Source organism: Tenrec ecaudatus, chromosome 1, assembly GCF_050624435.1.
Source record: "Tenrec ecaudatus isolate mTenEca1 chromosome 1, mTenEca1.hap1, whole genome shotgun sequence".
NCBI lineage: Eukaryota > Metazoa > Chordata > Mammalia > Afrosoricida > Tenrecidae > Tenrec > Tenrec ecaudatus.
The window spans coordinates 7,681,302-7,705,800 of NC_134530.1; the positions used below are offsets into that span (position 1 = coordinate 7,681,302).

Genomic DNA, 24,499 nt, shown 5'->3' on the forward strand with positions numbered 1-24,499 from the left:
CAGGACGTTCTGAGTAATAAATAAATTGCCATAGATGATAAAAAAATTACAAAAATGATTGCCTAACAAAGAGTTTTCTCAAGCTCACCTTTATGTCCTTGTTCCTCAGACTGTAGATGAAAGGATTCAGCATTTGGGGCACTACAAGATACATCACCGAGGCTATTGCTGTTTTTCTGGAAGACTGTGCAAATAAAGCACTTACATACACACCAAAAGCCGTCCCATAGAAGAGTGAAACAACTGACAGGTGAGAACCACAAGTGGAAAACACTTTATACATCCCACTAGATGATGGTATTCTTAAAACAGAGGAGACAATTTGCGTGTAAGAGAATATGATCTCACACATAGAAACACCCGCCAAAATGAAAGTAACAGAGTAGATGAGGATGTTATTAATGAGGGTGCTGGAGCAGGCAATCTTGAGGAGCTGAGCAAGTTCACAGAAAAACTGAGAGATCTCCGGACGTGGACAGAAAGACAAATGCAAAATCATCAGACAGTGCAGCAAAGCAAGCGTTATACTGGTTAGCAAGGAAAGCAGAATGAGCAGGCCACAGAAGCAGGGATTCATGATGACTGTGTACCTCAGTGGGGAACAAATGGCCACATAGCGGTCATAGGCCATTGCTGCTAGGAGAAAATTTTCAAAAGCACAAAAAAACAGGACAAAGAAAATCTGGCTGAGGCAGCCTGTGAAAGTGATGGTCTGATTCTGTGTGAGGATGTTCACCAACATCTTTGGGACGGCAGATGTGCTTAAACAGATGTCAGTAAAGGAGAGATGGGAGAGAAAGAAGTACATGGGTGTGTGCAGGTGGGAGTCAGAGATGACAGCCCAGACGATGAGCAGGTTTCCAAGGACAGTGACCAGGTACACCATCAGGAACAGGCTAAAAATGATGGGCTGAAGTTCTGGATGATCAGTGAGTCCCATGAGAATGAACTCTGTAATGACTGTTTGGTTCCTGGGTGCTGTACTGTTGATGCCTCTGATAAAAGGATCGAGGAAAAAGAGTTAGATGTGTGTTCCCGGAAACTTCAACATCAGCAGAACCAATGGACACAGACTCTCTTTTGTTTAAAGGAAAGGAAGTATAAAGGAGATGTCTAAAGCTTACCTTCTGTGTTTGTTTTATGATTCTTTTTAAAAAGGAAATAATGCATTTATTTATCAAAGGACAATAACGTACAATTGTATTATTTCCAATAATTATGTGTTTGTATATATTTAAATAATTATCTATTAATGGCAGTATGATACACGTGGATGTCATCCTGATTAGTAAACTAGGGACACTATGTCTTTCCTTAGAAATCAGAGACACACATTAGTGATGATACATAGATACGCTATGACTGAAAAGCATAAGCTGAATATGGCAAGCCTTCTGCTTCCACCGCAACCATATTGTTGTTACATGACGTCAGATCACTTTAAACACATACTGACACATGCACAATAGAAGGAAGCACTGTACCACTCTGGGTAATTGTATTAATTGCTTGAATCTGGAGTCTGTCTTTTTAGCCACTGTTTCCATCTATCTTTGTAACCATAGAGTTCTAGTAAATGTCATAAAATGTTGTTCACAGATAAACTGGAGGATTTCCAGGTCTGAACAGAGAGACAGACTTATCATGGTTTGAAAAGGATTGGCTGTTGCTCAAGTGTAAAATCATCTTGATTTTAGGTGCAAAGCAAGAGACCAAGAGAATTGGTGATGGTTTGACACCAATATAAAGATACAAGGAAACGTCCAGAAAATTATGAACAAATAACTTTCCATGAGAGTCCCAGCTCAATTTTTCCCTGCACTTACTTTATTCACATGCATGTGTTCTTGGATTTTTCCGTAGCCAAATACCTACCCCCCCTGAAAAACATAAACTAACAGACTTTAGGTTACCTGGCTGACATCCTCGAGGATGAGTGGCTGACATCTAGTCTGGACGTAGACAAGAGGAGGTCTGTCCTCAGGAAAGACAGAGAGTCTGTGTGAAGCACTATGATGTTCCTGGGGAAAAGAGATCATCTCTGGCTGATGGTCATGAGTGATCCCTCCTTACAGGGAAAGAAGTCTTTAAGCGCAATATCATACACATGCCATTTGCAGGTTTTGTATCCCTGGAGGATCAATATCCAAAGGTCCTCATTAAGCCAACACCTGTATTCTCTTATCCCAGACAGTGTACATTGTAAATTTTCTAACCTTGTGAAGTCAATTCCAATTATTTGACACATTCTATTTATTTCTGTACTTTTCTATATCATGAATGTTATAAACATGGACCCCAATAATTTTCCTGGTGGAAGTCAATTATTTTTCTATATAACCATAGAATTCTCTCTTGATCAAAGGTCTCAGAAAATGCAAATTAAATATTAAGTATGGAAGTACAGTTCAAATGTTTGCATATTTAGAAAATAGGTTTGTAAATATCCCTATCCCTCTCTCATTGCCACTGAGTTGATGCTGACTCATAGTTTTCCTATAGGTCAGTGTGTTAATTCCCGTGTGAGTTTCTGGGACTGCAATTCGAAGTGGAATATCCATAGGATCCAGCAATACCACTATTAGGCATATACCCTAAAGAAATGAGACAAAATATGAGTGGAGATGTGTACTTCCATGTTCATAGCAGCACAGTTCACAATAGCTGGTTATGGGAAGCAGCCCAAATACCCAACAGTGGAAGGACGGATAAAGAAACTATATTACATACACATAATGGCATATGAAGCATCCCTAAAAAATAGCGCTGAAAGCATGAAACACCACATGGCATCAGATGACCTGGAAACTGTTATGCTAATTGAAGTATGTAAAGGACAGATATTGTATGGGTCCAAATATGTATACTCTAAGAAGAAAAACCAATTGAACAAATCTTAGGAATCAATTACTGCACAAAGGAGAGAAGGCTATCTACTGGCCCTGGACCAAACCTCATGGCCCTTGTGCGCGCTTCACAAGAGCCCATGTGAAGGAGGAGACCCCACATGGACAGGGGGCACTTCATTACGAGGGTGAATTGGTGGATGACCGTCCAATTGAGGCCATACAACATGGAAACAAGCCTGGAGCACGTAATTGGTCCCCCACAGGAATGGATGTGGAAGCTTTTCGAACTTCAAGTCAACACCAGGAGACGGAATCATCTATATCATGGAGAAGATGCTGATATTTGTTGGTGAGTTCAATGGGCAATTGGAGAAATTTAAGTTCACAGCGGGAAGGGATGCTAAACAATAAGTGTAGGGAACCTAGTGGGGCATATGTCGATATATTTCATGGGTGCACATTATGAATATGTTTCCACCCAACCTTCAGTGAACCACTCCATAGTCTAATCACCATGATGATCATGGAAGCGTGGTCTTGCAGGCAACATAACAATGCAGGGGCTACACGAAAAATACTTAACATAAGGCCCTGCTGAATGAGCTGAATCTGCCTCTAAGCTGCCTGGACGCTTGGAATGAGGATTGGATCCTTAGATAGGAGAGGAAGCAGATAGTTGCGGCCACAACAAGGTGGAGGTGGCCATTAATGGACTTGGAGGAGCCCCCTGCTCAGTGGTTGTTTAAGGGCCCCAGGATCACCATACATATAGTAGCTTTATGCGCAACTTGCAGTGAAGAACAAGTTCTGACCCATAGAGCAGCGGTCTGCCTTTGGGAGAATTGATCCCAGAAGTTCCCCCCTGACATCAGTCCCCATATTGAAGATCAGCAGACCAAGATCTAATGGGAGATCAACTCTACAAGGCAAAAAAGAACGTATTGCAGCTCAACGTGGATCTACACTCAGATAGACTCCTCACACTGACAGTGTCTGCAGTGCTGGGCCATTGGGACAATCGATGCGATGGTAATGCAATAGACTGATACCACAGGGCGTGATGGGCAGGGCTGTGCCTTTTTGATTCTATTGGTTTTGTTTCACTGCTTGTAGCTTTCGCTCTTTCCTTCCTTTATCTCTTTCTCTCTCTCTCCCTCCTTCCCTCCCTCCCTCTCTTGCTTGCTTGCTTCCTTCCTTCCTTCCTTCCTTTTGTGTTCTCTTTATTTAGCTGCTGGTTGTCTTTAGTTGCTATTGATACACTTGGTCATTTATGGTTCTGATGTTGTCATACCACAAACTCAACATGAAATGTTCAATCTCCAGGGAGAAACAAATGGAATCTGGGTTCCTAGTTAACCCTAGACCTAGTTCAAGAACAGTTAATTCTGATAACATGGTCCTGTTTGATACTAACGTTCATGAAATAACCACTGAAGATAAGGGTTATATAGTAAATTGTGGTGATGTAAGTAGATGGTGCCTGGCTGTGAATCTGAATTGTGTCTGGGATATTAAAAGCATGTATTCTAGAAAGCAGCCATGTAAGCAAGAAGTCAACCATATCCACCAGGAAGAAGCACACCAACTGTGTGATCCAAGATAACAATTATACAATTCCAATATGGAGAAGGGGAAGTATCAGAGCAAATATTTGGAACACCAAGTTGTAGAAGGCTAAGGAGCACATTGGGGGCACAAGCACATCATCAGTTTCTAGTCACACTGAGCTCATGGCAGATCCCCTCTATACCCAGACTAGAGTTCCAAACAGCTTTAGGCTCAGGCCATTGTAATCTTGATTATGGTGGATCAAAATGGATACTTCTCCAGCCGATTTCCTTACATGCCTTAGTGAGGTTGTTAACTTATTGTACCAATCTGGTCAGGAAAGAGCTGTGGTGTTAATTGAAGGGCGGAGGGATAAATGGCTCAATGATCCTTCCCTTTCGAGTTATTGTGTGATTTTTGATGGTTGGACCAGGGTGCCGTTGTCCTAGCCAGATGTATGGTTTACTTGGCAAGGGTCACTTACTGCAAGACATCCCAGAGGAGAAACCACGTGGACCTACCTCACTGCAGCTCTGGGTGATAGAGCACCCTTGTGGAGACCCCTGCCACTTTGACATTCTAACGCATTCACTAACTCGGCTTTCCTCCTGCAATTGGAATCATTATGTCTGCTTTTTGAGGCTGTTGAGGATTTTGTGGATTGGTGTTGGATATATGGCTTAGTGAGTTTATGTTGGATTTGTGGGCTTGGGCAGCACTGGGTTGGGATGTTTTCTTGATGCACATTAACCTTTATAAAAACTCTTATACATGAGTTTCTGTGGATTATTTTCCCTAAAGGACCCAGACTAACACATGGAGCTCAATTTATTCTTGGGTCAAGTATCTCTTAGATGTTCCATGACAGAAATTTCTTCTCTGGCTCCTGGACTGTTGCTAGCGGTTTTATCCCTCTCACAAGTAGTTTGCATTTTTGCCTTTATACTATTATGATCCTATCCCTGCTACCTTAGAATGATTTATTACTTGTTATCTTCTGTTCAGTTTACCAGATGTGAAGCACAGGAGGAGTGGAGGTATATTGATAACAACTGATACAATGTGTTATAGGGAATGCAGGGGTGGGAGATTGTCGATCAGGAGGGAAAAGGTATTTCAGGAGTAAATAATGAATGTGGGTTGGGGGAAAAGGTAGCACTTCAATTCATCATGATTGTACAACTCATTTTTTGTCAGTTTTTAAAAAAATAATTTTATTGGGGGCTCTTACAATTCTTATCACAATCTATACATATAACCATTTTGTCAAGCACATTTGTACATTTGTTGCCATCATTCTCAAAACATTTGCATTCTACTTGAGCCCTTAATATCGGCTGCTCATTTCCCTCCTCTGTCCCCCTCCCCCACCTCATGAACCCTTCAAAATTCATAAATTATTATTAGTTTGTCATATGTTACACTGTCCAACATCACCCCCACCCTCTTCTCTGCTGTCCATTCCACAGGGAAGAGGCTATACATAGATTCTTATAATCAGTTCCCCCTTTCCACCCCATATTCCCTCCACCCTCCAGGCATCAAGCAACAAAAAAACCATATCGTTGAAAATGTGGGTGCGAGCAGAATGGAGATTCAAAGCCAATGCCCCCCGCCCCCCACTGAAGGATTGTGGGGAGGATATGAGCCAGTCAGGGAGCAGGCTAGCAATGATGAAACATACAACTTTCCTCTAGTTTTTAAATGCTTCCTTCTCCCCACCCTCACTATCATGATCCCAATTCTACCTTACAAGTCTGACTAGACCAGAGGATGTACACTGGTAGAGATAGCAACTGGAAACACAGGGAATCCAGGACAAATGATTCCTTCAGGACATGTCTTGAGAGTGGCGCTACTCATTTTAAACACTATTTAACTATGGGAAGTGGTGGGGGGATGCTCTAAGATATCTGTACTGCTGATTCTACAATGTGCCTTATTATGATTGTAACATTCCATTGTATGATACGTAAATTTTGTCTGATTAAAATTTGGCAGCCAAAATTGACTTGTCCTTGATAAATTCATTCTAAGTTTCAGCATCAGCATCAACTGTCATCAAGTTTCATTATCAATATCGCAATTATAGCTTGCTATAAGTTTAAATTGATACATGGCAGCATAATTAATTATCCATTGAGCTACTAATTGCAAAGTCAGTAATTTGAATTCAGCATCTGCTCAGCACAATAAAGATGAAAGTTTTTACTAGCATAAAAGTGTACAAATAGAAAAACTTACAGGAACATTTCTACTAAGTCTTTAGAATGAACATGAATCAGAATCAATTAAATAGCAGCTTTTTTTTCTTTCCTTCTTGGGCTTTTCAAAAAAAGTGATTTCAGTGATTGAGAGTTGTTTCAGCATCATGTGTGGAGAAGCTATTGGAACTTACCAACACGTCATATAATCTAAGGCACTAATATGATGTGGTATTTGCATATTTTCATGCCAACTTGATAAGTAAAGTGTCGCTGTAGAGTATAGCCTGTCAACCAGGCCACAGTGTGCTAACTCCTTTGGGAGGTGCAAGTGAGATAAATGGCTCTATAGGGGCCATTTCTCTCTCTTTGCTTCACCTTTCTGTTGGCAAGCTACTTGGCTGACACCTGCCAGTGCCTTGATATGCTTCTCCCTCCATTGGAACCACAAGTCTCTTCATTCAATGACCTGTTTTCTTCCTGCATTCTGCAACAGTGGATGTAGTTGTTTGAGTCTTAAGAAGGATTGATGGACGAGTATTAGACTTAAGGACTTGATTTGGACTGGGCTGGGTTGTTTTCTGGACCTTCAATTACTCATTGATGTAAAGGTCTTTCTTACACATGTATGAGTCACTGGTTTGTTTCTCTAATCAATATGGGCAAACACATATGCTCAAAAATTAATAGACGTGCATTCAAAGGGATTTAGGAGCAGGGAGTACAACAAAGTGGAGCAGTAGTCCTGAAGGTGGTGTCTTTCTTCTTGGTCTCTAGATTGTTCTTGTAGATGCAAATGTATTATCACACTTAGTATCCACATGGAGAAATGTTATTGGACTTCTTGGACCTATTGTTCATACATTTTTAATGGAGACATGAGAAAATAGGCTTCTTGTAGGATTTTAGACGGATACTCCCCAAATTCTACTTTTACATTCAATATTTTGGAACCTGTTTATATTACTTAAATAGTTAAAGAGTGACTGCTAGCTTAATTGAATACATTATGTTTTCAGAGGAGATTAAGACTACAGGGTCCTGGTAGGCCTACTTGCAATCATGTACATTTTTGTAATTTGGACAGTATGGAAAACAGGTAAAAGGCAGAAGCAACAAAACCACAGAGGGGAATATTGGGATCAAGGGCCACAGGCCATGGACTTGCTTGAGCCAATAGCTCTGCCTACAGCTGGAGGAGACAATAGTTGCATTCTTTCCTAGAGCCTTCTAAGGGAGAACAATCTCCAGATACATTTGTATCGGATTTACAGAATTCAGGTCTGTGTGAAAATAAATTCCTCCCTTTAAGCAGTCAACTTTGTAGTAGTTTTATATGGTTGCCAAAGAAACAAGTATGCAATGTCATTTTTAATTTAATCATGTATATGAAGAAACGAATACCTCAAGTGTAATTCCCTTGAGATGTTAACCATAACCACCCTAAGCATTTAATACAATTTCTGCCAAGTAGTGCACATTCAGCAAAATACTGATCATTTAGTTGGTTTCTAGTTAACAGAATTATTTCTTTTAGCAAAATACTTTTTTTTCTGGATTAACAAATCTCACATTGCTGAAAATTACACCCAATATGATAGAGTAAAATTGGCCTAGTTACTGTGCCAAATGTAATCTCAATTGGAAAAGATTTCTGTAGTGAAGGTGAGGCCACTGACTGGGAAGAAATGGATTCTTGAACTAGAGATGGGGACATATAGGCCACAAACCAGGGATCTGGGCCCACTGAGTGCTTAAATTCCACTGAAACACTCTGAAAAAAAGATCCAGCCCTCTCACCTCCAGTGGATGAGATGAACTTGGGTGCATTTGATGATTCTGAGATAATACCTCTGATATTGCCTAGGTCAATTCTTGGGCTTCACGTGAGACAGACGCTTTCCATGACAGTAGTGAGTGTGTTCAAGAACTACCCCTCACACTCATTTTTTACATTTAGACCTATAAACTCAGAAACTCAAAGCCTTCAAATCTATGTTGATTCACAATGACCATCTCAGATATTTCAGCAAAATTAAGCATATGAGCTTCTGAGTAAAATAACCTATCACTGGAACCTGTCCCCAGCTTCTCAAAAAACACCCCTGTTCCTCATAGTCCTGCTATCCTCCAGGAAAAGGTTCAGACCGCAGCTGTTCCTGAGTTGGAATTGATGTTGCTGTGTATTTTCCCATTCCTGTTCCCTAACCCTCTTTAACAAAACAGGACCAAGAGGTCCCTTTTAAGGATCTTATAATTCACAGCTAGAGAGTCTCCTCCAAATCATAGCAGTCTTAGAGGAGAGAATAAATCTGTCCCTGAGAGTTTCCATGGCTTTAAATCTTCACTGTAGCATATACCATCTCTCTTTTCTGATGGAGAAACCAGTGGGCTCAAACCACTGAAATTAGGTTAGCAGCTCATTTTCTAGGCCCCTTTACAACCAGAGCTCCTTAAAGTTCATAGAGTAATCATTTCAACCATTCAGGAATTTTAATTTAAGGAGGGACATATGAAGGCTTTCATTGGTAATGAGAGAGTATATTAGTGTGTTCTATCTTACAAAACACTTACTTTCACATCTAGTGTTTATAATTCATTGCAATGGCCACATAGTCCCCAGAGACAAAATGCATGATCACAGTGTATATTAAGGATTGAACATGTTGCCATGCAAGTCAAAAATGAGACAGCTGTTCGGTAAGCACAAGTTACAAAGACCTTTCTTCATTGTTAATAAATGTCCCTCACCAATTGTCTGTCAGTTTGTCATCCTGTGGTGGTTTGTACATTGTCATGATGTTGGAAGCAGGGCACTGTCATTTCAAATACAAGTCAGACCTCCCAAAGCGAACACATTTCAGCAGAGATTCCAGGATAAAAGCAGACAACAAAGACGTATTCTGCTCCAAGCTGTGGAGGAGGAAGCTACTCAAAATTTTATGCATAGCTTCGAAGTGTTGCCAGATACTGCATATCTAAACAAAGGAAAGTACCGCCATAATGCTCTTTGGAATTGGGGGTGGCAAGACTACATTTGAGGACTTTGAACGAGTTTTAGAAGGGACCAGTCCTTGGTGAAAGACATCAAGATTGGCACATTCAGGGTTAGAGAAGGAGAGGACAATGCTCAAGAAGATGAATTGGCACCGTGGCTTCAACAATGGGCTCAATTAGTTATTGCATCAATTATGCGTTTAGTGCAGGGCCAGTATCGTTCAGTCTAGTGTCATAGGGTAGTCATTATCACAGCCGACTCAGTGGCACCCAACAATCATCAAACACAACATTTTCATATGAAATCAGATGGACAGGCCTTTTTTATATTGCATCATAGAGTGCAGTGAACCAAAAACTTTTGGATGGAAATGGTGCAAAATTTGTGAACATGAACATGGTGCAAAAATAATTCTAAGAAGTCCAAATATTAAGTGTTGGTAAGGTTGAAAATAATGTGGGAAATGTATACAAGACTTGTGGGGATATAAGATGATGCAGCAACATTATAAAATAATTTGACTATTTATCAAATGGATGAAGGGTTACTTTAGTCCTTGTGATTTCATGCCTAGATAAACTTACTGCTTGTAGTTAAGACAATATATGTCCACATAGGATATTATATAAAATTACATAATAAAGCATTAAAAATTCTTAATGTCAATCGATAGCAGTTTGGATAAACAATGTGTGGTACAGCCATGTGATGGTATATTATTCCACTCGAAAAAGAAATGAAGTGCTGATATGTGAAGTACTGATATGATCACTGATGTCTGTTCTGGTGTACACGGGTTAGTTCACTCTCGTTCACTAACTCTGCGTATATCTAACATCTCTGACATAGATGAGGCTTGAAAACATTGTGCTAAGTTAAAGAAGCCAAACACAAAATTACACATATTATAAAATTTTACTGACACAGAAATGCAGATTGGGGAAATCTATATGGATAGTGGGACAGTGGCTGGGTTTGTGTCCAGAGGAGACAGGGGAGTGGCTGCAGGAATGGGATTCCTTTCCAGGTGATGAAATGTTCCTGGAGCAGGATCGTGGTTAAGGGTTGTGCAACACTGAACATGTTATTAATGCTGTTTAACTGGAATCTCATTTTTTGATTATTCTAATTTTCTTTATGTGTATATTCCCCCCAATTAATAAATGATAAAATGAATAAATGATAAGACTTTCAAACCAGTTATAAAAGCAACCAATTTGTTGGGTAGATTTTAGCAAAATACAAAGAAATGTGATAAAATTTGTTTTTGTGGTTAATTTCCATTGTGTCATTTCATAGCGCCCCTACAGAATAGGGTTGAACTCCCCCTGTGGGGTTCCAAGAATATAGTTCTTTATAGCAATAGAAAGTCTTATCTTTCTCCCACAGAGCAACTGGGATGTTGAACTGTTGACTTTTGACTGACTTTTGATTTAGGAATAGGGCTTCTACAGGGTGATAGAAAGATGCAGTTACACTTAATGAAAATACCAGTATGTTCTCAAATCCTATTAGTTATATAAGATTCAATGAATAAAAAGGGCATCAAAGAAATTATCAAAAGGAAATGCAGGCTAGACATCAGCACTGGAGGCAGGAAGTGTGACGAAACTGAGAGGCAGGTCAGTTGGATGCTGTGTTGATGATGATTCTTTATTTCTTAAAGTCGTAATGAATTTATATTTTGTCATTGTATTGCTATTCTTAATGAAATGCATACAAGGTTTGCACATCAACTTTTATATAATGCTCTGATGTGTAAAACCAAAGAAAAGTCTTTCATATTGTAGATTCTATGTTAGTTTCCCACAGAAACTATGTTAGTCTTCCCATAGAAAAGTCACCTTTCTCAGACTTGAGTACATAAAGATCTCAAATTGAACTTATTAAAAATGATAGTCTCTTGGATGCTCACCTGGTGGCACTGTAAGTTAAGCACTTTATTGCTAATGACAAGCATTTTCTGTGGCTCAAACCCATCATACTTTCAATGAGGGTCAGATGAGGTTATCTTCTCCCATAAAGATTTACAGATTTCAAAATCCCATATAAGGTCATTGGAGGAGTCGTGTTAGTTTAGAGTTGCTCATGGACATGGTTGACAGTTGCAAATTCTGCAGCCCTTCAGGACCAAGAATTAGCTTTTTACTCCCATAAGCCTTTATAGTCTCAGAAACCCACAGGGGGGTATGCTCTGAGTCACCATTGACACGATGACAGTGAAATTTGTCTTTTCTATTAGGTGATGTAAAGTCACTAAAATTTGGAGTAAATTCCATGACAGTTGAATATGTTTATTCTAAGCGATCTTAATGCATTTGTTCTTGAGGAAAATAAAAGAAATTGAAATATATAAGCTTAGCTCTAGAAGATATCTAGGATAGCTGTCTTCTAGAGAGGCTCAATTTAACTCCCCTATGAAACCTCAAATGTTCCCTGCTTTAAGATAACTTGTTATAGTGAATTAAATATTAGCTCAAAGTTCCCAAAAAATCAATTTTTCTTGCAACAACTCATAGAAATCCTGTTTTCTATGGTGATTAAAACCCCAGATTATAATATAACAAATCCTAAACTGTGCTTATGAACTAAACACCTCCGCTAAGAAGATTTCTTCCATCAATGGAACAGCGACCCTTTATTGTGCTAATGATATTCAAAGGTGCCAAATAATAGGATATGGAAATAGCAAACTAGGATCAAACACTTATGCTACAGGACACGTGCCATCTGAGGTCTCTGTTGAACACTTTACTAACAATAAGCTTGAGAAAACCTGAACGTTTTCTTTCTGTAGGTGTGACGTCCTCTCCGTGTGCAGCTCCATGTGCAATGATTATCTAGAGAATCGTGAGGAAAGTTAGTCCGAGGATGGAGTCGCCCTCTTCAAGACTTCTGTTCTATTTAGTAAATTATCTAAATGTTGTGTGTGTGTGTGTATATATATATATATATATATATATATATATATATATATATATATATATATATATATATAATCTTGTGTTCTATTTTTTGAGCAAAGGCTCTTAAGTATTCACCCCAAAGGATTCATCATGGAGGATATTGAAATAGCCTACTATACCTAGAACAACTATGCACATATTATTGTTAATTGATGAAATGAAATTGAATGTGAAGGATACTGATGCTCAAAAAGTTATTATCACAGGAAGTTCTTAGTAATCAATAAATTGCCAGAGATGATAAAAACATTACAAAAATGATTTCCTAGCAAAGAGTTTTCTCAAGCTCACCTTTATGTCTTTGTTCCTCAGACTGTAGATGAAAGGATTCAGCATTTGGGGCACGACAATGTACATCACTGAGGCTACTGCAATTTTTCTTGGAGACTGTGCAAATAAAGCACTTAGATACACACCAAAAGATATCCCATAAAAGAGTGAAACAACTGACAGGTGAGACCCACAGGTGGAAAAAATTTTATACATCCCACTAGATGATGGTATCCTCAAAACAGAGGAGACAATTTGCGTGTAAGAGAATATGATCTCACACATAGAAACACCCCCCAAAATGAAAGTAACAGAGTAGATGAGGATGTTATTAATGAGGGTGCTGGAGCAGGCAATCTTGAGGATCTGAGCAAGTTCACAGAAAAACTGAGAGATCTCCGGACGTGGACAGAAAGACAAATGCAAAATCATCAGACAGTGTAACAGAGCAAGCATTAGACTAATTAGCAAGGAAAGCAGCATGAGCAGGCCACAGAAGCAGGGATTCATGATGACTGTGTACCTCAGTGGGGAACAAATGGCCACATAGCGGTCATAGGCCATTGCTGCTAGAAGAAAATTTTCAAAAGCACCAAAAAACAGGATAAAGAACATCTGGCTGAGGCAACCTGTAAAAGGGATGGTCTGGTTCTGTGTGAGGATGTTCACCAACATCTTTGGGATGGTAGATGTGCTTAAACAGATGTCAGTAAAGGAGAGATGGGTGAGAAAGAAGTACATGGGTGTGTGCAGGTGGGAGTCAGAGATGACAGCCCAGACGATGAGCAGGTTTCCAAGGACAGTGACCAGGTACACCATCAGAAACAGGCAAAAAATGATGGGCTGAAATTCTGGATGATCTGTGAGTCCCATGAGAATGAACTCTGCAATGACTGTTTGGTTCCTGGGTGCTGTACTGTTGATGCCTCTGATAAAAGGATCGAGGAAAAAGAGTTAGATGTGTGTTCCCGGAAACTTCAACATCAGCACAACCAATGGACACAGACTCTCTTTTGTTTAAAGGAAAGGAAGTATAAAGGAGATGTCTAAAGCTTACCTTCTGCATTTGTTTTTTCACTCATTTTAAAAAGGAAAAAATTCATTTTTTATCAACAGACTAGAAGACATAGTTGAATTATTTACAATAATTATGTGTTGTGTACATTTAAATAATTATCTCTTAAAGGCATTATGATACACCTAGATGTCATCCTGATTAGTAAACTAGGGACACTATGTCATTCCCTGAAAATCAGAGACACACATTAGTGATGATACATAGATACGCTGTGACTGAAAAGCATAAGCTGAATATGGCAAGCCTTCTGCTTCCACCACAACCATATTGCTGTTAGGTGATGGCAGATCATTTTAAACACATACTGACACATGCACAATAGAAGGAAGCACTGTACCACTCTGGGTAATTGTATTAATTGCTTGAATCTGGAGTCTGTCTTTTTAGCCACTGTTTCCACCTATCTTTGTAACCATAGAGTTCTAGTAAATGTCATAAAATGTTGTTCACAGATAAACTGGAGGATTTCCAAGTCTGAACAGAGAGACAGACTTATCATGGTTTGAAAATGATTGGCTGTTGCTCAAGTGTAAAATCATCTTGATTTTAGGTGCAAAGCAAGAGACCAAGAGAATTGGTGATGGTTTGACACCAATATAAAGATACAAGGAAACTTGTCCAGAAAATTATGAACAAATAACTTTCCATGAGAGTCCCAGCTCAATTTTTCCCTGCACTTACTTTATTCACATGCATGTGTTCTTGGAATTTTCCGTAGCCAAATACCTGCCCCCCCTGAAAAACATAAACTAACAGACTTTAGGTTACCTGGCTGACATCCTTGAGGATCAGTGGCTGATATCTGGAGTAGTGTGGACGTAGAAAAGAGGAGCGCTGTCCTCAGGAAAGACAGAGAGTCTGTGTGAAGCACTATGACGTTCCTGGGGGACAAGATCATCTGTGGCAGCATGGTCATTTATGATCCCTCCTTATAGGGAGATACGTCTTTAAGCGCAATATCATACACATGCCATTTGCAGGTTTTGTATCCCTGGAGAATCAATATCCAAAGGTCCTCATTAAGCCAACACCTGTATTGTCTCTCTTATACCAGACAGTGTACATTGTAAATTTTCTAACCTTGTGAAGTCAATTCCAATTATTTGACACATTCTATTTATTTCTGTACTTTTCTACATCATGAATGTTATAAACATGGACCCCCAATAATTTTCCTGGTGGAAGTCAATTATTTTTCTAAATAACCATAGAATTCTCTCTTGATCAAAGGTCTCAGAAAATGCAAATTAAATATTAAGTATGGAAGTACAGTTCAAATATTTGTGTATTTAGAAAATAGGTTTGTAAATATCCCTATCCCTCTCTCATTGCTACTGAGTTGATGTTGATTCCTAGTTTTCCTATAGGTCAGTGTGTTAATTCCCGTGTGAGTTTCTGGGACTGCAATTCGAAGTGGAATATCCATAGGATCCAGCAATACCACTATTAGGCATATGCCCTAAAGTAATAAGAGACATAATATGAGTGGAGATGTGTACTTCCATGTTCATAGCAGCACAGTTCACAATAGCTGGTTATGGGAAGCAGCCCAAATACCCAACAGTGGAAGGACGGATAAGGAAACTATTACATACACATAATTGCATATGAAGCATCCCTAAAAAATAGCGCTGAAAGCATGAAACACCACATGGCATCAGATGACCTGGAAGCTGTTATGCTGATTGAAGTAAGTAAAGGACAGATATTGTATGGGTCCAAATATGGGTACTCTAAGAAGAAACACCAATTGAACAAATCTTAGGAATCAATTACTGCACAAAGGAGAGAAGGTTACCTACTGACCCTGGACCAAACCTCAAGGCCCTTTTGCACACTTCATAAGAGCCCATGTGAAGGAGGAGACCCCACATGGACAGGGGGCACTTCATTACGAGGGGAGAATTGGTAGATGGCCATCCAATTGAGGCCATACAACATGGAAACAAGCTTGGAGCACATCATTGGTCCCCCACAGGAATGGATGTGGAAGCTTTTCGAACATCAAGTCAACACCAGGAGACGGAATAATCTACATCATAGAGAAGATGCTGATATTTGTTAGTGAGTTTGATGGGCAATTGGGGAAGATTAAGTTCACAGCGGGAAGGGATGCTAAACAATAAGTGTAGGGAACTTAGCGGGGCATGGGTGGATTTATTTTCCTGGGTGCACACTATGAATATGTTTCTACCCCACCTTCAGTGAACCACTCCATAGTCTAATCACCATGATGATCATGGAAGCGTGGTCTTGCAGGCAATATAACAATGCAGGGGCTACACGAAAAATACTTAACATAAGGCCCTGCTGAATGAGCTGAATCTGCCTCTAAGCTGCCTGGACGCTTGGAATGAGGATAGGGGTTCCTTAGATAGGAGAGGAAGCAGATAGTTGCGGCCACAACAAGGTGGAGGTGGCCATTAATGGACTTGGAGGAGCCCCCTGCTCAGTGGTTGTTTAAGGGCCCCAGGATCACCATACATATAGTAGCTCTATGCGCAACTTGCAGTGAAGAACAAGTTCTGACCCATAGAGCAGCGGTCTGCCTTAGGGAGAATTGATCCCAGAAGTTCCCCCCTGACATCAGTCCCCATATTGAAGATCAGCAGACCCCGATCGAATGGGAGATCAACTCTACGAGGCAAAAAAGCACGTATTGCAGCTCAACGTGGATCTACACTCAGATAGACTCCTCACACTGACAGTGTCTGCAGTGCTGGGTCATTGGGACAATCGATGCGATGGTAATGCAATAGACTGATACCACAGGGCGTGATGGGCAGGGCTGTGCCATTTTGATTCTATTGGTTTTGTTTCACTGCTTGTAGCTTTCGCTCTTTCCTTCCTTTCTCTCTTTCTCTCTCCCTCCCTCCTTCCCTCCCTCCCTCTCTTGCTTGCTTTCTTCCTTCCTTCCTTTTGTGTTCTCTTTATTTAGCTGCTGGTTGTCTTTAGTTGCTATTGATACACTTGGTCTTTTATGGTTCTGATGTTGTCATACCACAAACTCAACATGAAATGTTCAATCTCCAGGGGGGAACAAATGGAATCTGGGTTCCTAGTTAACCCTAGACCTAGTTCAAGAACAGTTAATTCTGATAACATGGTCCTGTTTGATACTAACTTTCATGAAATAACCACTGAAGATTAGGATTATATAATAAATTGTGGTGTTGTAAGTATATGGTGCCTGGCTGTCAATCTGAATTGTGTCTGGGATATTAAAAGCATGTATTCTAGAAAGCAGTCATCTAAGCATGAAGTCAACTATATGAACCAGGAAGAAGCACACCAGCTGTGTGATTCAAGGATAACAATTATATGATTCCAATATGGAGAAGGGGAAGTATCAGAGCAAATATTTGGAACACCCAAGTTGTAGATGGCTAAGGAGCACATTGGGAGCACAAGCGCATCATCAGTTTCTAGTCACACTGAGCTCATGGCAGATCCCCTCTATACCCAGACTAGAGTTCCAAACAGCTTTAGGCTCAGGCCATTGTAATCTTGATTATGGTGGATCAAAATGGATACTTCTCCAGTAGATTTCCTTACATGCCTGAGTGAGGTAGTTAGTTTATTGTGCCAACCTGGACAGGAAACACATGTGGGGTTAATTGAAGAGCAGAGGGATAAATGGCTCAGGGAGCCTTGCCTTTCGAGTTCCTGTGTCTCTTGATTTGTGATGGTCGGACCAGGGTACAGTTGTCTTAGCCAGATCCCTGCTTTAGTTGGCAAGGCTTACTTCCTGCAAGACATCCCAGAGGAGAAACCACGTGGACCTACCTCACTGCACCCCTGGGTGAAAGAGCACCTTTGTGGAGAACCCTAACACTGCTGACATGCTAACACATTCACTAAATCGGCTTTCCTCCTGCAGTTGACATCATTGCATGTGCTTTTTGAGACAGATTAGGCCTTCGTGGATTGGTGTTGGATATATGGCTTAGTGGGTTTATGTTGGATTTGTGGGCTTGGGCAGCACTGGGTTGGATGTCTTCGTGATGCGCACTTAACCTTTATAAAAACTCTCTCTTATACATGAGTTTCTGTGGATTATTTTCCCTAAAGTACCCAGAATAACACATGGAGCTCAATTTATTCTTGGCTCAAGTATCTCTTAGATGTTCCATGATGGAAATTTCTTCTCTGGATCCTGGTCTTCTCCCTCTCACATATTGTTTGCACTTTGGTCTTTATACTATTATGATCCTATCCCTGCTACCTTAGTATGATTTATTACTCATTTTTTATGTTCAATTTGCTAGATGTGAACACAGGAGGTGTGGAGGTATAATGATAACAACTGATACAAGGTGTTATAGGGAAAACAGGGATGGGGATTGGTGATCAGGAGGGAAAGGGATTTCAGGAGTAAATAATGAACGTGGGGGTGGGGAAAGGGAACACTTCAACTCATCATGATTGCACAACTCATTTTTTGTCAGTTTTTAAAAAACATTCATTTTATTGGGGGCTCACACAATTCTTATCACAATCCATACATACATCCATTGTGTCACGCACATATGTACATTTGTTGCCATTATCATTCCCACAATATTTCCTTTCTACTTGAGCCCTTAATATTAGCTGCTCATTTCCCCCCTCCTTCCTCACTACCCCCTACCTCATGAACCCTTCATTATTCATAAATTATTATTATTTTGTCATATGTTACACTGTACAACGTCTCCCCCAGCCCTATTATCTGCTGTCCATCCCCCAGGGATGAGGCTATACATAGATTCTTGTAATAAGTTCCCTTTGTTAACCCATATTCCCTACACCCTCCCGGCACCAAGGAACAAAAAAATCATATCATTGTAAATGTGAGTGAGTGCAGAGTGGAGACTCAAAGCCAACCGAACACCTCCTTACTGAAGGGTTGTGGGGAGGATATGAGCCAGTCGGGGTGCAGGGTAACAACGATGAAACATATAACTTTCCTCTAGTTCTTAAATGCTTCCTCTGGAAAACACTCCTAAAGGTCAACACACAGACCTCGAACTAGTTACAGGTGTTTTTCTTTTTTTGCTGTCCTTCTTTTTCTCTTCTTTTAAATTTTGTATGTCAGTGGCTATTTTGTTTGTTATTGTGTCAGTGTTGCTGCTGTTGACACTATGTTCTTATGTGCGACTTTCGTGCTGTCAAAGCCATCTGAATTTTTATGCACATATTGCTATATCTGCAGGTCCACCTAGATAAGATAGGCTGACAAACAATGTGAGGAGAAAATAACGGGACCAACGGTCCCTGAGGGACATGAGAGTGTGAGAGGTAGGGGAAGGGAGGAGGTGTTGGCCAACCCAGGGACAAGGGAAAAATGAAGGGTTCATAACCAGTGGAGGGAGGAGATGGGAGGAATGGTAGGGAGTGACCAAGGATAAGGTAACCAGAGGAATTACTGAAACCAGAATGAAGGCTAAATATGGTAGGGGACAGGAGGAAAGAGTAAATAGAAGAAAGGAGTAGGAAGCAAAGGGCATATAAAGAAGCCTAAATAAAGACATGTACATATGTAAATATATTTGTGATTATGGGGGAAATAGACCTATGTGCATATATTTATAGGATCAGTAGTAGGGTGGCAGGTGGACATTGTGCCTCCTCGTGCACGCTCCCTCAATGCAATAGCACCATGCTCAGGTAAAGGGTCATTTCATGATACCCACCTTCCCTACATGATTGCTGAAGACAGACGTGTGCATAAACAAACGCGGTGAAGAAAGCTGATGGTGCCCGGCTATCAAAAAGATATAATGTCTTGGGTCTTAAAGGCTTAAAGGCAAAAAAGCGACCATCTAGCTCAGAAGCAACAAAACCCACAGAGAAGAAGCACACAAGCCTAAGTGAACACGAGCTATTGAAGGGATCAGATAGCAGACACCAAAGAATGAAAACCATCATTGTGTGATCACCTTCCCCACATAAACGCTGAAGACGAATGTGTGTATAAGTAAGTGTGGTGAAAAAGGCTGATGGTGCCCGGCTATTGAAAGATATGGCATCTGGGGATTTAAAGGCTTGAAAGTAAATAAGCAGCTATCTAGCCCAGAAGCAACAAAGCCCACACAGAAGCAGCACACCAACATGTGTGATCATGAAGGGCTGAGGTGACCATGTTTCAAGCAACAAAGGCTGGGAAAAATCATAACATCATGAATGAGAGGAGTGCATGATGGGGACCCAATGCCCATCTGTAGAAAACTGGACATCCCTTCCCGAGGGATAATGGGGAGGAGATGAGACACTCAGGGTTCCGTGTAGCAATAATGAAACTCACAACCTTCCTCTAGTTCTTAAACCCTTCCTCCCCTCCAATTATCATGATCCCAATTCTACCTTGCAAACCTGGTTAGACCAGAGAATGCATGGCGGTACAGTTGGGATCTGGAAACACAGGGAATCTAGGATAGATGAACCCCTCAGGACCAACGATGAGAGTCGCGATACCGGGAGGCAAGGGGGTATAGAAAGGGGAACCTCTTCTCTGGGGCATGGGCAACAGGAAACTGGTGAAGGGAGATGCCGGGCAGTGGAAGGTAAGATAAAATAGTAATTTATAAATTATTAAGGGTTCCTGAGGGAGGCAGGAAAGGGAGGGAGGGGAAGGGAAAAAAGAAAATGAACTGATTCCAGGAACCCAAGTAGAAGGCAAATTTTGAGAATGATGAGGGAAACCAATGTATTAGGACGCTTTACTCAATTGATGTATGTATGGATTGTGATAAGGGTTGTATGAGCACCAATAAAATGATTTATTTTTTTTAAAAAGAGAAACATAACTTTCCTCTAGTTCTTAAATTCTTCCTCCCCTTTCCTCCCCACACTCTCATTATCCCAATTCTACCTTACAAATCTGGCTAGACCAGATGATGTACATTGGTACAGATAGCAACTGGAAACACTGGGACTCCAGGACAAATGACTCCTTCAGGACCAGTGGTGAGAATGGCACAACTCATTTTAAATGCGATTTCACTATGGGTAGTTTTGGGGGAATGATTTAAGATATATGTGATGCTGATTTTACAATTTCCCTTAACATGATTGAAATGTTCAATTGTATGATAAATAAATTTTGTCCCATTAAAATTTGGGGTGTAAAACTAGACTTATTCTTGGTAAATTCATTCTAAGTCTCAGCATCAGTATCGACTATCATCAAGTCGAATTGTCAATATTGCAATTATATCTTCTTATAAGTTTAGATTGATACATGACAGCATAGTTGATTATCCAGGGAGCTTCTAATTGCAAAGTCAGCAATTTAAATTCAGCATCTGCTTGGCACAATAAAGTTTAGGGTTTTTACTAGCATAAAATTTACAACCACATATACTGACAGGACCAATTCTACTAAGTCTTTATAATGAACATGAATCAGAACCAATCAAATAGCAGATTTTTTTCTTTCCTTTTGGGGCTTTTTAAAAAAGTTATTTCAGTGATTGAGAGATATTTCAGCATCATGCATACAGCAACTATTGGAATTTACCAATACTTCATATAATCGCAGGCACTAATATGATGTGGTAGTGAAATTCTTTCATCTCACCTTGACAAGTAAAGTGTTGGTGTAGAGTATAGCCTGTCAACCAGGTCACAGTGTGATAACTCCTTTGGGAGGTGCAAGTGAGATAAAGGGCTCACTAGGGGCCACCTCTCTTTCTTTGCTTCACCTTCCTGTTGGTGAGCTACTTGGCTGAGACCTGCCAGTGCCTTGATATGCTTCCCCCTCCATTGGAACCACAAGTCTCTTCATCCAATGACCTGTGCTCTTCCTGCATTCGGCAACAGTGCATGTAGTTGAGTACTCAATGCAAGAACACGTTGTTCTATTAAATTGGCATTCCAGGATGCACACCTTCCCGACACAATTGCTGAAGAAAAGTGTGTGCCTAAGCAAATGTGGTGAAGAAAACTGATGGTGCCCGGATATAAAAAGATATAGCGTCTGGGGCCTTAAGGGCTGAAAATAAACAAGCGGCCATATAGCTCAAAAATAAGAAAGTCCACATGGAAGAAGCACACCAGCCCGTCTGACCACGAGGTGTAGATGGGACCAGTTATCAGATGTCAAAGAACTAAAAATCATATCGGTGGTTGCCCACCCTCCTGATATGATCACTGAAGACAGACATGTGCATAATCAAATGTGGTGAAGAAAGCTGATGGTGCCCGGCTATCAAAAGGTGTAGTGTCTAGGGTCTTAAACGCTTGAAGATAAACAAGTGGCCATCTAATTCCAAAGCAACAAACAAGGCCCACATGGAAGAATCACAATAGCCTGTGTGACCACAAGCTGTTGAAAGGACCAGGTGTCAAGCATCAAAGAACAAAAAATCATATCAGTGTAAATGTGGTTGAGTGCGGAGTGGAGACTCAAAGCCCATCCTTAGCCAACCCAGATGCCCCCTTGCTGAAGGGTTGTGGAGAGGAGATGACCCTGTCAGGGTGCAGGGTAACAATGATGAAACATATAACTTTCCTCTAGTTCTTAAATGCTTCCTTGTCCTCATTATCATGATCCCAATTCTACCTTACAAATCTGGCTAGACCAGAGGATGTACATTGGTACAGATAGCAACTGGGAACACAGTGAATTCAGGACAGATGACCCCTCCAGGACCATTGGTGAGAGTGGTGATGCCTGAATGGTGGAGGGAATGTGGTGTGGAAAGGGGGATACCGATGAAAAGAATGTACGTATTGTCTCCACCCTAGCGAATGGACAGCAGAGAAAAGGGTGGGGGTGATGTCGAACAGTGTAACATATGACAAAATAATAATAATTTATGAATTATGAAGGTCTCATGAGAGAGGGGAGAGTAGAGAGGGAGGGGGAAAACAAGGAGCTGAAATTAAGGGTTCAAGTAGAAAGCAAATGTTTTGAGAATGATGATGGCAGCAAATGTATATATGTTCTTGAAACAATGGATGTATGTATGGATTGTAACAAGAATTGTACGAGTCCCCAATAGGATGATTAATAAAATAATAAGAATAATAATTTACAAATCATCAAAGGTTCATGGGGAGGGTGAAATTGAGGAGGTGATATCAAGAGCTCAAGTAGAAAGCAAATGTTTTGAGAATGATGATAGCAACAAATGTACAAATGTGCTTGACACATAGCTGTATGTATAGATTGTGATAAGAGTTGTATGAGGCCAAAGTAAAATGATTAAATTAAAAAAAATAATGGTTGATTTTAGATGAATAATATACAAGTCTAGTGTGAATAATTCTGTGTACCTTCGTTTTGTATCTGTAAGAATTTTATTTTATTGGAAGAGAAATAACTACCCGATATTTGATAAAAAATCAGGTAAGGCCAACACTGTAATTCTACTTCTACTCTAAATACAAATTTCTTTCAATCTGGAAAAAAAAAGAATGAAGAAACAACTGAAAGGTGACACCAACATGCATTGAAAGCTTTATACATCCCCCCAGCTGCGGTTATCATCCATATAGAGGGTATAATTTCAATGTTTAGAGACTATGATTTCAGAGTGAGGAACTCCACCCAAAATGCAAACTGAAAAACAGAACTATTTCTTATTAATATGGGCACTGAAACAGGATAGCTTTAGTATCTGAGCACATTCACGGGGAACTAAGGGATTACCAGGTTTGTGTTGAAGGCTACATAAAAAACCATCAAACATTAAATAATTCAATTAGTGTTCCTATCATAACAGGGAAACTTGTCTACATGAAGAAAATACATCAGGATTTCAGTGAGACTTAACAACAACTTCTGGCATATTGATAAAACAACCTTGCTTACCGAGAACTTAGAGGGTTTGAAGCATTTGATGATGGAGATAAAAACTACAACATTTAGTATAAATTGCACCTCAACATAAAGGAAGCCAAATTCCACCAATGGTTGTCATGGACAAAGGTTTCTTATGTTAATATATGTTAAAATAGTAGTGAAATAATTTGGAAAACTTTAGCAATAATGTGTAAAACACAGTCATGATCAAAGGTGACTCAGTGGGACCTAACAATGGTAAAACACAGCATCTTTATATGGAATCAGACCACAGGCCTTTTTAATATTGCATCACAAGGTCAAGTGATCCAAGGATTTTAGTCAAGAAGTAGGGCAAATATTGTGTACATAACCAATGCACTTTGCAAAAATAATACTAATAAGTCCAAATATTAAAGATTGAATAAGTTGAAAATAATCTGGGAAATTTATACAACACTTGTGGGGATATAAAAGAATGCAGCAGCATTAGAAAATAATTTGGCTGTTTCTCAAATGGACAAATTTAGGGTTAACTTTGGATTTAGTGATTTCATGCCTAGTTGAACTTAGTGCTTATACTTAAGACAATATATGTCCACACAGGATATTATGTAAAATTACATAAAAAAACATTAAAAATTCTTAAATGCCAATCAACAGATGTTTGGATGAATTAGGTGTGGTACAGCCTGTGACAGTATATTATTCCACTTGAAAGAGAAATGAAGTGCTAATATATATATATATATTCAGTGTTGTTGTTTGTTCTGGTGTACACAGGGTAGTTCACTCTCCACTAACTCTGTGTCTATCT

The 24,499-nt window shown here is 40.0% G+C and overlaps 2 protein-coding genes across 2 annotated transcripts; both read right to left on the reverse strand.

Annotated features, from left to right (window-relative positions):
- Positions 1 to 46: 46 nt before the first annotated feature.
- LOC142462160 (olfactory receptor 7G2-like) lies at positions 47 to 940 on the reverse strand. The gene has a single exon (XM_075564196.1). It carries the CDS (start codon positions 938 to 940, stop codon positions 47 to 49), a length of 894 nt encoding a protein of 297 aa, XP_075420311.1.
- An 11,874-nt stretch (positions 941 to 12,814) lies between these two features.
- Positions 12,815 to 13,708, reverse strand: LOC142422114 (olfactory receptor 7G2-like). The gene has a single exon (XM_075527800.1). It carries the CDS (start codon positions 13,706 to 13,708, stop codon positions 12,815 to 12,817), a length of 894 nt encoding a protein of 297 aa, XP_075383915.1.
- Positions 13,709 to 24,499: the final 10,791 nt, after the last annotated feature.

Bases quoted from the DNA above. Each gene is read 5' to 3' on its own strand.
- LOC142462160 (XM_075564196.1), bottom strand. From the start codon at position 940: ATGGGACTCACTGATCATCCAGAACTTCAGCCCATCATTTTTAGCCTG.
- LOC142422114 (XM_075527800.1), bottom strand. From the start codon at position 13,708: ATGGGACTCACAGATCATCCAGAATTTCAGCCCATCATTTTTTGCCTG.